Genomic DNA, 13393 nt, shown 5'->3' on the forward strand with positions numbered 1-13393 from the left:
TTTTAAATACAATTTAATACAATCCGCTGTTTCTGAACAATGTCTGCTTTCAGGAAAATATAACAACCCCAGATGCTTTAAAAACGTTAAAACGTTGCCGGTAGATTATTGTGCTAACAACAAATCCTGGATGACTTCTCAGACCTTTACTGACTATTTAAAGAAATGGGATTGTGAACTTATAAAAGTCAATACTAAAATTTTGCTATTAGTAGATAGTTGCCCTGCTCATCCTCAAGTTCATCTTCACAACATTAAACTACATTTTCTTCCGCCTAATACAACATCGGCTCTTCAGACTATGGATCAAGGCGTCATTAATAGCTTGAAACAATCAGCTACTGATGAAAATTGTGGACCTTCCTGAAGAAGCAAACCCGACAAAAGCTGTGAGTATTTTAGATGCTGTCAATATGTTAAGTGTTGCATGGGAAAGTGTCTCTAAGGAAACCATAAGAAACTGTTTTCGACATGCTGGTCTGGTAAAAGACATTCCTGATGGATTAGATTTCGACCCGGAGGACGATGAACCTTTAAGCAAAATTATCGAAACTAATAATAATAATAATATAATAAGTTTGATGAATATTCAAGGATTGACGAGAATATTATAGCCACAGAAGAACACTCAGACAATGACTTAATTCAAGACTTTCTGTATGAGCTGCTTGAAGAAGAATCCGGTGATGAAAATTTAGCACAGCACGAAACTATAATAGAAATAGAAGACGCTATGAATTATTCTAGGAAACTGAAGCTATATTTTCAACAAAAAGAGAATAGCAATCAATCAACGCAATCAATTTGCTCAATAAACTCGAAACCAAACTACAAAAAGATTTTGCCAATAAGGCATTCACCCAAAAGAAACTCCCTGACTTTTTTCAAAAGACTTAATTAAACTTATTATTTTCTTAATTTTGTATTTTTATTCTTAAACTTTATTGCTTTAATAAAAAAACACATTGAATTTACTTTTTGAGTTAAAAATTTTATATTTTGATTAGATGGACACTCGGTTATGATGGACAATTTGACATGGTCCCGTGGAGTCCATTATAACCGGATTACACTGTGTTTTAATTTTTTCTCTACACTGATATTGCACAGTGTAATTGAATAGCTGAAAGCGCTTAAGAACTTTCCGATTACATATAAACACTCCGTTGAGCATTTTCACTGATGTAAATAGTCATACGTAAGACCGGAAAAGAAATATATACATATGCGATTAAGGATGTGAAACAACAAGTTTTACGAAATTCGCCAAAAAGACGAAACAATTACAACAACAAATCGTTAACAATTGTATTGGCAATGTGAAAAAGTACACGATTTCTGTCTAATCCCCGTTGGCCAGCAGCCATACGAAAGGTTTGAACAGGAAGCTATGAATAAAGCTCTGAATAAATTTATATGTGTTTGTAGTTAATGTTTGGCAACTTACAACCTCCCTATGTTCGCGTTTTCATTTCTATGTGTGTGCGTTTCAGTGTTTGCATTTGTGTATTTGCCTTTGAAATATATTGAAAGGGAAGCGAAATTATGCTATGACAATAAAGTAGCAAATGAATGCCTTAAACAAAAACATATGCAACAACAACAACGTATCGCATCAGACTAGGCGAAGTAGTTTCCCTTGTTGTTGCTATTCCTTTGTACTTTGCATTTGTTGCGTGTGTAGGCAATAGAAATGAAAACAAAATTAAACTCGATCATTTGACAAAGCACAGCTGGCGTACGCAAACTGTAATTTACTTTTAGCATGCACTGTACGCACACTTCTCATGTTTACATTGAGTTTTATTGAATGTTTGCCTGACTCGAATTTTAAGTGGCGTCTCATGACAGCGCGGATTTTATTACCTGCCGCACAAATAAACTAATTAAAACAAAGCGATTGGAGGGGGAGAGAGTGAGTTGCAGCGTCATAAAAGCGATTGAGACTAAAGAATGCAGGAAATTCGAAAATCAACACTGAAATGCGGCTGTACCGCAGCTATAATACCCTTCACAATTAAAAAGTTGTCATACGAGAAATTTGAAAATTTTGACCGATCTGTATATAAGGCAGCTATGTAAAATAATGGTTCGATCTCAATAATTTTTTCGGAGGTAGCATCGGTACTTTAAACAATAATGAAAAATTGCAAAATTCGTGAAGATATCTCTTCAAATAAAAAAGGGTTTCTTTACAAAGACTTGAATTTCATGGTGTAGTTTATATGCCGGCTATAAGTTATAGCCGTCCAATATAAACAATATATTCGCAGATTGTAACGGTGCTTTAGATAATATTCTGTGATGAATTTCGTGCAGATTCTTTGTCTAATTAAAAAGTTTTCCGTAAAAGGACTTGAGCTTGACTCTGCAGTTTGTATGGCAGCTATATGCTATAGTGGTCCGATATCGGCGGTTCCGGCAAATAGGCAGCCTCTTGAGTAGAAAATGATGTGTGCAAGATTTCAGAACGATATTTCAGACAGACAGACTCGTAGACACATGGCCAAGGTTAAAGCGGCGCAGCTCGTCATGCTAAATATTTTTTAAAGGGGTCCCTCTGGTGATTAGAAGCCTCGTAGCAAACTTAACATACCCTTCTTAGGGTACAACAAAGCAATTGCAGGGTAGGAGCAGCGAAGCGAAACCGTTTGAGCCTAATGAGAGCAATAAATTGGAAATTCAATACTGAAATAATTATTGGCGTCTGCTGTGAAAGCCCCTACATCACTATTTGCCGGTGTGTTGAAATGTTTGTGCATTAATTTAATTGTCTGCCTCTTCCTTTAAAATGAATCGACTCACCGCTTAGAATATTAAACACAAACAAATTGTCAGACCACAAAAAGCAATTAAAATTCTTTCAATAATCAAAATTCCACACAAATCGCTTGTTAGCCAACGACACCTGTGTATTTTTAATTTAATCTCACTAAGTACTTTAAGAGCACGAGCACTTTAGTCTGCTCTTAGTTAACACTCTTTATGTCATTTTAGTTTTCACCTCATTTACTCAATTAAAATTGTGCAGCAATGAATTGGCAGGGGAAGAAGAAGAATAAAAGTGCAAAGAAAGAAATCAACTCGTTGCTCTCTCTACGTATTGCTGTCATAAAACTGGTTGCCAGCAAATATTGTGGGTATTGGTGTGTGCTCAACTCTTACAATGTTACTCATACGCCCCGGTGCGCGCTGTGTAAATGTTGTGGCCACACTTTTGACTCTTAAGTGGAAATTGCTAATTAAACGGCAGCAACGTGTATGTGGGTGACTCATGCGGGAAACGTGGCTGTGGAAAATGAAGCAGAAATTATTTAGAGCAATAATTAGCGAAGCAAAGTGAAATGAGGGTGAAATTTTGTACGTGAAGGGGGAAGATGTGTGAAAAGTGACAGTGAAAAATATAAAAGTGTAGTGAGTTGGAAAGCACATGGGGCACTAATTTTTATTAAGCAGTAAATGTTGCTTTGTGCCACTGTACAAGTGCTACTTTATAAATCGGTTGAAACTTTGAGGGGCGACTATGGAAAATTGCTTGTGCTGCAAAGGTGCGGAGATGGTCTCGATTTTGTTATATTTTTAAAGTGTATTATAAAAAAAAAAAAAAAAAAAAAAAATTAAATTACTTTAAATTAATTTTGAAATGTTTGGTAGCATCTGTTGTAGCTTTACATGAATAATACTGTGACTAAGAAAACTAAACGGAAAATAAATATTAACTTGGACTTCACCGAAGCTATAATATCCTTCCAAATGCAAAACACCTTACAATAGTTGGATTTTGGTCGATCAGTTTGTATGACAGATACATTCTATTGTGATTCGATCTGAATAAAATTACACTGTTACTTTCGAGAATAATCCATGCCAAATTTCGTGAAGATATCTCGTCATATAAAAATGTTTTCTATACAAGAACTGGATTTTGATCGTTTAGTTTATATGGCAGCCGTATGCTCTCCTCGTCCGATATCGATGGTTCCGACAAATTAATAGCTTCTTGGTGAGAAAAAGATTTATGTAAAATTGCTGGAAGATATTTCAAAAACTGAGTTCGGGGACTGACATGTCTCGGATCGTCATGCTGCTCTTTTATATAAGATCGCCGTTGTCAGTGCACATAGGTCCAAAAGTCTTCGACTCATTGTCCATATATCCGCTCCACATAGCACGAAGGGTAATTTGATATTTGTTCGTTGAGGGAGGACTTTACTTCTTTGCCTACTCAGTCCAAACGAGCTGCGTTGGATTTCAATGCTGATATTGTGATTAGTGTTGTTGCTGGTTCTAAGACGTAAGAAATATACATAAGAAGATATATATTGATATTAGACAGCAGTAGTCAAGCCAATCTGGCTTTACGGTATCTCGGTGTGGTGGACCGCTGATGCTGCGAACTCAACCTATCACCAATTGTCGTTGAAGTAGAAAGCTTTGTATCAAAATAGGTTGTAAGATTGATAAGATTGACGTTAGATGTATTTTTCTCAGGAACCTTCAGATTTAGTTCACATTTTATCTGGATCTGAAGATATTGTTTACATCGGATCACTGCAGCTTATAGCTGCCATATAAGCTGACCCATCAAAATCAAGAAAACGATCTTTTATACCCTTCTTAGCTATGCGCAATGGTATTATGACGGCTTCAGGGCCTGATAAAAAAATTCGAAACATATAGTAGATAGAAACAGTTCCAAATTAGAAAGTCTAAAAGTGATACGAGTGCAAAATGCAATTTATCTTTGCATTTATGTACATCTATCACTAACTGGACGTATTTCATCACAATGCAAGGTTCGAACACAATTTTCAACACAAAGTGGTGTAGCATACTTTCAGGCCAATGGATATTACCGAATTTGTCCTTCAATTAGAAACAGCTGGCCGACAACATGACAGCTGCAACCTCAAATCAGATTCTCCTGCTCAATTGAAACAATGTTTGCTTACTGCAGCAAGCTCACACAAACTCACACACATGCATTCGCATGCACACAAAGATGCGTCACTAAGTTTAAATCGTCTAACTATGGCTACGGGCACTTACTTGTTATAAATGAAAGCACAAGGAACATATCCAACGCCACTTGAAACCACTTCATCTCATTTCCCTCTGCGCTTTGTGGCTGCCTGGGTGCTCCTTGTGCTGCTGCTGTTGCGGCTTCGTGATTGCGGCCCACTTTGCAACGCCCGCTACTGCTACTGCTGCTGATATGGCTCTTACGGCTACGTGTATTTCTACGGCTACTCCACAGCAGCGCACTGTTGCTGCCACTGCGCCTTTGTGCCGCCTTATGCAAGGCACAGTTGTGTGAGCTGTTGTTGCAACAAGCGATGGGTGTAGAATGTTCGGTGCGGCAGGCAGGCACTTGCTGACCTAGCCAACAACAATGCGGAAGTTGTTTGCGTGCTACACTCTTAGCAATGTTGGTATTGTTGTTGTTGTATTTACTATTGTTTTTGCAATTGTGACGCACTACCCGTTCGTATGCTTGTTGTAAATTGTTGTTGTCGGCGCAACTTTAAGTCGTGCTGTTTCCTTGTTGTTAATGTTGCCGTTGTTGCGGTCGTTGGCAGTCGTAATTGCCGTTGCTTTTGCTATTACTAATGCTGTGTCTGCGGCGTTGTTGTGCTGTTGCCACCGGCTTGCAGTTGACGGCTGCTTCAATTCAAACTTCTTCGGCCTTTGTTGTTGTCGGCTGTCGGCTGTCGGCTGGCCCGTTGTCTGCCGGATTGTTATCTGCGGCAGCAAATGTGTCTGTTGTTGCTAGTGTGGCGTTTGTTGTTTTTGCTTGTGCCGCAAAAGCTTTTGCTATGCTGCCGGTGCTTGTTTCGTTTGCTACGCTTGCGACTTTGTTTGCCGCGTGTATGTTGCAATGTTGCAAGTATGTGTTCTCCTATGCGCCACTTGTGCGGTGTTGCCACCGAATTGTGTGTGGCTATTGGCGGTGAGCGCAGGCTACTTAACACTTTAGCTCCTCTGGCGTTTTTTGCAATGTTTATTGTTGTTGTTGTTGTTGCATGCGCGGATTTATGCATTTGTATGTGAAATTATTGGCGTTTAAGGATGTGTGTGTGCGTGGGAAATGTTGATATAACAGTAATTATTTTGTAACGGTATTACCTTTTGTCAATCTGTCATTTATTTACTCCCTCGTACCGCTGGCGCTGTTAAGGAGTTGACAATTGTTTATACGTCTTCGCTACTACAACTACTTAATGGTGTTGTTTTTATTGTTATTGTTGCTACTTTATATAATTATTTGCTTGCAGTGTTGGTTGCAGTTGCTTTTGTGGCATTCTTAAGTTCTCCGGAGGATTAAGTGGCAGCACAGTTACACATACATACACACACATCTACATTCACATAGAGTTAACTGATTATCTTAACAGATTGTTATCTTCTACTTAGTTATATATGTAGGTATAACATTTTTGTAGCAATTTTGCTTATGCTTCTTGGTTTTACCGATATTATTTTGTTTTTTTATGTCAGCATTTGTGCGGTTTTACGCTCGTTTAACTAATTAAAGAAATTCGCAATTTATTCTTGTTGGCAGTTTGCGTTGAATTTGTTGTTGTTGCGATTGTTGTTGTTGCTTACACGGCTTCAATCTGCAATGAAAAACGAGAAAAGACCATTAATTGGTGACATACGCTCGATGATGAAGAAAAGTCTATATGCTAATGGGATAATTTTTGTATAGTATAACAGGTAAGGAAATGCTTCGGTTGTAACCTAACATTTATGCTCTAACAAGTCTCAAAAGCGGGGAAGTACATTACTACGAAATGTTGTTAAAGAGTTCAGCATTAATTTTTTGACAAAAACGTAAATAAATTGCAATCATATTAGACATATTATTTACTAATATTATTTATTGGTCATAGACTCACTTAAATAGTGTCATTACTATACTTCATTTCATATCCCACTTATTAGTAATACGCCAGTTGACTTATATAAGAAATAACATATAAAAAAATATCGCCAATTTTGTAAATTAAAAGAAAGTATTTATTTATTCATGAATATAATATTTTGTCCTCTTCAAAGTACTAACCCCCCGATAAATTGCACAATTGCCATCGTTTTTGCCAATCTTCAAATCGCTTAAGGTAGTAATCTGGTAACTTGGGTTAAAAAAATCGAAATTTTTTTGCTGAATTTGAAAGTATAATGTCGTGGGAATATACTGTGAAAATTTCAGACAGAAATTCTAAATATTTCGGGAGTTGTAACGAGTTTCCTAGAGTGCTATTCTACAAACTTATATTTCTCGTCGGAACTAACTACATTTTCTTTCATCCCTAACTTTTTATTTTACAACCCTTTCTTTGATCAAAAAAAAGTACTTTTTTTCAAAGTCCGCCATTTTGTAATTTACCTTTGAAATTTAACTCCAGTCTGGTCGCAACTACATGTCTTTAGAGTAAGATCAATCAAGAATTTTTGATTATCAAGAGCCAAAATCACACGGGCCTCTCACGTGCATTTTTTTTTTTGAGGTTCCAACTTTGAGTGACAATAATAAGAGTAACAACGTATGATATTTTTTCAAATATATATATATTTTTTTCAATATGTGAATAAAAACACTTTAAATATTCAAGATAATTTATTTTTATTTTCCTATAAAAAACTACCCTACAAAGAAGTCATGAAAATACGCATAAGTTACCAGACCTTAAAAACAATTTTTTTACCTTAAAAAACAATTTTTTGTGATCTTGTTTAGCTCCTTCTTTAATGCAGTTTTTATCTCTTCATTCGAAGCGTAGACCTTTTTCGTTTACACACACACATTCGACCTAACTTAGCGCGTTTCTTCGGCCTTAACAAACACGCAGCAGCTTCCATTGAGATGATTTTGTTTGGGTAGCAACGGACTAAGTCCATTATCTCCTGAGCAATCTTAAGGCAACGCGGCCTTTTCAAAAATGTTTAATTGTGGTACAAAAATCAAAAACGAATCAAGAACTCTCCTAGTAAAACCGTTGGCAAAAATTAGCTAAACATTTCAAATGCGAAAAATTGGTCAGCATAAGTAAGGGTATGATTACCAACATAATGCAACAAAATAAAAGAAAATCGAATAAAGGTCGGCCATAATTATCGGGCTGATATCACACATCTTCAGTTTTAAACTTATTTTGATCTTATAGGGAAAGGTATTGGCAGCGAGCTAACGGTATGCGTCATGTCAAGTTGCTAGTTGGGTGGTATAACCAAAAAAGATTTAAATCGTTAATCAACCTCCCAAGAAACAAACTCAGGATCCTGGTTGCATTCTATACCGGCCAATGCAAGCTGAAAAGGCACTTAACCAACATGGGCCTATCATCTTGCGCCAACTATCGGTTTTGCGACAGGGACCCTGAAATCACGGAGCACCTGCTAATCGACTGCATTGCAGTCTGTAGGCGCASGTCGAAGGCCCTTGGAGCCATGTTTCCGGATAGGGATCACATCGCCTCGCTAGCACCCAGCAAAATACTGAACTTCGTCAATATGCTGGGGCTAAGCGAGTCCCTGTGAGTTAGGAGAGGGCGCAATAGACCTAAGGTCGCAGTGCAGTCCTCAGTTATTTTTCTATCTATCTATAGCCGTCTCGCACAGCAGAATTAAGCTAATACATTAAGGTTATAATTGAGAAACCATTTTTCGCTTTTTGATCAGCCGTCTACGGGATCAACAATCAGTCGTTATACTTGCTTGTGTTCTTTATTTTGTATTTCTTCTATCAAAGAACACAACCAAATTTTTAGCCTAGATAAATGTTGAAAATAAAATTTGTATTTTGATTAATAAATCGGTCTACATTACTGTTTTAAATGAGTCAAGCCCCTTTAATCGATCAATTAGCCCCTGTGCAAAGGCTACTACATATTGTAGGATTGAAAGTTTTTATATTATTTGTTCTGAAAATATTTATCTCGAGTAAGTTTGGTTGAAATAGCTTTAGAGGCTTGTGAGATGTATGCATTAAATTTATTATTTCAACTTTCGTAAAATTTTTCAAACCTCAGATGTCTCTTCCTAGTGAGACTCCTTGTATGAAAATATAGATTAATATCTTGGAATTTGTGGAAGGGACAGTGGCTCGATTCCATTTATCTCTTCTTATGGTGCCAAGGTGTACAATCTTTCGTTAGGATATCTTCATTTTTACTCAAGTTTACTATTGCAGGTACGGACGTATTACTATCTAGGTCATCAGGAATTCAGCTCTTGTCGTCATTCTGATCATTTAAATCACTATATATCTACACAACTATTATGCCCTGGTGTTATCTGAACTAAATTGTTATATGGGATCTTAATAACGAACCCAAACTGAAAAACTTTTCGTGTTATATATTTAGAAATTCTCGGAAAAATAATATATTCTATAAGAAAATACGTACGATTTCAATATCGGTGACTTCATTAAAAAGAGGTCTAAAACTTTTATACCAGAAAATGTAATATAATATACATAATCAAATTAGATCTGCTTTACTCTTAGTCTGAAAATTAAGAGTACAACATTGATTCATATGTGTATTGATTGAAAATATTGATAATGAAAATACCGTTCCAATCACCTGTACATATGTTTCTACACATATTTTGTGAGTAAATCACGAACGTGTAAAATTACGAAATTTCGCGAAGTAACGGTGAAAGCGTGACGCAAGCGTAATCCGATTCCAATACCACACAAACGTCACAGACATAGAGAAGTTGTAATCGTGTGATAACACCACAGCAACGCGCGCCACGCGGTCACATGATACATACATAAACGCACACAGTTACAGCAATTAACTTGCGTGCCACGCACTTCCTGCTGCTGATGTCTGCGCAAGGATAACAATTACCCATCATCTGTGGAGGTAAGGACCATATCATTGAGGGTGGTAAAAGCACGAGTAATAAGGGGTTAGGAAAACGATGACACGCCCGACACGCACAACAATTTACAATTTTAATTTGCGCTGCAATTAATCATCGATAACTGATGGTGTTCGCATGACCATCTGATGTTGTATAGGGTATGGAAAAGGGTTGTATGAAATATTAAATGAACGATTCTTAAAGTAGCAAGCTTCTCAATAGTTCCACCATAGCATACAATATTACATACATACATATATATTTTGAGTGAGATGGTAGAAGTTTAAAATGTTCAGCAGAAGGATCAAGGTTTCGAATATTAATGCCTAAAATTTAAGATATAAAGTTCTGTCGCTCTGTTAATTAATTTTATACTGACATCGACAGTTATTAAGGAACAGCTTAAATTGTATACACAAAAAAGTAAAATATGTCCAGGTGCCGGGCTAAACCTTATTTGAGTCGGTCATCATACTTTTTGGATATATATGGGCTAATTTTCCATTGTTCGAAATTTCATACTTTTACTCATACTGAATCCATTCTTTCTGATTTATGACGATTCGGATAGATCGTGAAGCTCATAAAAGCCATAAAATTACATAGCTATGTCTAAGATAAAATAAAGTAGTGGTTGAATAGTGAACCTGAAATTTCAAGGATTTCTACAAAACTATGTAAAGAGAAGAATAAAAAATAGAAGGACTGCCCATAAAGTATTTATAATTTCACCTTCCGTTTTTGAGTTTTTCTTCTTACCTGGCGCAGACATCGCTTACCCCGATATAGCCGTGTTAACAACAGCACATCAGTCGTTTCTTCTTTTCGCAATGTGGCGTCAATTGCAGATTCCAAGCAAAGCTAGGTCCCTTTCCACCTGGTCGTTCCAACAAAGTGGAAGTCTTCTTCATCCTCTGCGGCCCCCGCCGGGTACTGCGACGAATACGTTGAAAGCTGGAGTGTTTTCATCCATTCCAGTGTAGCCGCTGACTTTTAATTCGCTGAACTATGTCAATGTCGTCATATATTATATATCATACAGCTCATCGTTGCATCCAATGCGGTATTCACCGTGGGTAATGCGCTTAGGACCATAAGTCCTTCGCAGAACTTTTCTCTCGAAAACTCGCAACGTTGATTCATCAGTTGTTGTCATCGTCCAGGTCTCTGAACTATATATCAGGACGGGAATTATTAGTTATTATAGAGTTTGGTTATTGTCCGTCGAGAGAGGATTTTGCTTCTTAATCCGAAGTAGCACCTGTTGGCAAGAGTTATCCTGCGTTGGATTTCTAGGCTGACATTGTTGGTGGTGTTTACGCTGGTTCTAAGATAGACGAAATTATCTACAACTTCAAAGTTATGACTGTCAACAGTGACGTGAGTGCCAAGTCGCGAGTGCGACGACTGTTTGTTTGATGGAATGGGATATTTCATCTTGCCCTTGTTCACTGGTATTTGCTTTCCTTTCTTGTGCAGTCTAGAGAAAGTAGACTAGTGTTGAAGCCGATGATATTGGTATCATACGCCTGCAGCTGTACACTCTTATAAAAGATTGTACCTGTTCGATTAAGTTCTGCAGCTCGAATTATTTTCTATAGCAGCAGATTGAAGAAGTTGCACGATAGGGAGTCACCTTGTCTGAAACCTCGTTTGGTATCGAACGGCTCGGAGAGGTCGTTATCGATCCTGACGCAGCTTTTTTTTGAGTTACTTGGGAATATTTCGGTCCCCAGACATCTAGTTATATACTGGCGCCGATTCTTTTCGGAAGTCAGAGTCGCTAAGTCGAAGAATTCTTTCCCGAAAGTTTTTTAATTCTGTAAGGCTAAGCACAAGTTTAAATAATTTCCATATATAAATTTCTTTGAAACCCTGAACAGGGTATATTAGTTTGTCACGAAATTTGTAACACCTAGCAGGAAGCGTCGGATACCCTATAAAGTATAAATATAAATGATCAGTATGTCGAGCTGAGTCGATTTAGCCATGCCCATCTGTCTGTCTTTCCGTCTGTCTATCTGTATATATACGAACTAGTCCCTCAGTTTTCAAGATATCGTTTTGAAATTTTGCAAACGTCATTTCCTCTTCAAGAAGCTGCTCATTTGTCAGAACGGCCGATATCGGATCACTATAACATATAGCTGCCATACAAACTGAACGATAGGAATCAAGTTCTTGTATGGACAGCTGTCACATTTGACAAGATATATTCACGAAATTTGTTATAGATTATTTTTTAAGGCAACAATGTAATCTCCAAAAAAAAAATTGTTCAGAACGGATTACTAAGCATATAGCTTTCATACAAACTGAACACATAGTTACTAACAGAAATGCACCTGTGAAAGGCATTTAGCATCGGTGCAACCGAAGTTAACGTTTTTTTGTTTTCTTTTAAGAACTCTGGCAAGTTTTGGCCGGTCAACAAAAAGCTCACTGAAGGTGTTACAGCTTCCGGCTTATGCATACCTTCGATACCGCTGACGTTTAGTATGATTTTTGATATTTTTAGCAAGTGATATTCTAATACGAAATTTTCTGCTCTGCAGAAAAGGTTTTAATGATTTTTTCCGTAAAAATACATCTTCAGTTCATATATCAAATGACAGTTATACAAGTCCTTTATACATTCTGTGTTGCTTATACGACAAGGTGTACTATATGAATGCAGTATATTTGATGCATAATTGAACAGCGTATAATTTTTAATGAAATATTTTTATGGTCAAAATCTACCTAGACCTTTTTTGTAAAGAGGAAAATTTGTACGAGAAGATAATGTTTTCAAAATAATTTTTCTTAGATGATAAAATTGATTCCAAAAGCCTTAAATGTACTATGCTAAATATGTGGGAAAAGCAAAATTATTTAGAGACGATTTAAATTGCTAATAAAAAGCTTAAAGGTGGATATTTTTTTTTATAACGGACACCCAAATATATATCAAAATGTTTGCTGGCAGGCACACTAATGAACATTTTGGGAAGACATCGCCAAAATTGTCGCTCAGTTAATTTTTACACCAAGTTTTCTAGAGACTAGTTAAACTCTTTATCTTTAAGGCGTGATTCAAAGCTTCGACCTTTAATGAAACTCAACGTTATTTTATCAACTGCAGCGATCGTCGGTGGTTATTAAATATAAGAACATAAATTAAAATTTCCACCGAACTGCAAATGGCCCGCGCATTAATGCCACTCGGTAGGAGTACGTGGCCTTGAATGGCTTATCGCTGCATGCAAAAGTGCATTCCAATTGCAATTTGCAGTTTCCGGTGTAATCTTTTGTCAGAATCTGGCTGAGATTCTCCATATAAACACACACACACAGCCATAAATCATACACATATACATACATACACGCATACATGCACATGCACCAATGTTAAGTGATTTATTTGTAAACAGTTGAGCACACAGGCATACAAGCACAGGATATAGGCGTATATGTGTGTATATTTGTATATATATTTATAAAAATGCATTGTGCCTGAATGCATGTGGTA

General features: G+C 36.8%; 1 protein-coding gene across 1 annotated transcript in view; it reads right to left on the reverse strand.

Moving 5' to 3' along the window:
- The window catches only part of LOC108976604 (acetylcholine receptor subunit alpha-like), a 152409-nt gene extending 146022 nt beyond the window's left edge, over positions 1–6387 (reverse strand). The window contains exon 1 of the mRNA XM_018945824.1: positions 5050–6387. Coding sequence (XP_018801369.1) covers positions 5050–5104 — 55 coding nt within the window. The 5' untranslated portion in view covers positions 5105–6387. The remainder of the gene's footprint in view (positions 1–5049) is intronic.
- Positions 6388–13393: the final 7006 nt, after the last annotated feature.

This window comes from Bactrocera latifrons, unplaced genomic scaffold, assembly GCF_001853355.1.
Source record: "Bactrocera latifrons isolate USDA-ARS-PBARC rearing strain unplaced genomic scaffold, ASM185335v1 scaffold_115, whole genome shotgun sequence".
NCBI classification, from domain to species: domain Eukaryota; kingdom Metazoa; phylum Arthropoda; class Insecta; order Diptera; family Tephritidae; genus Bactrocera; species Bactrocera latifrons.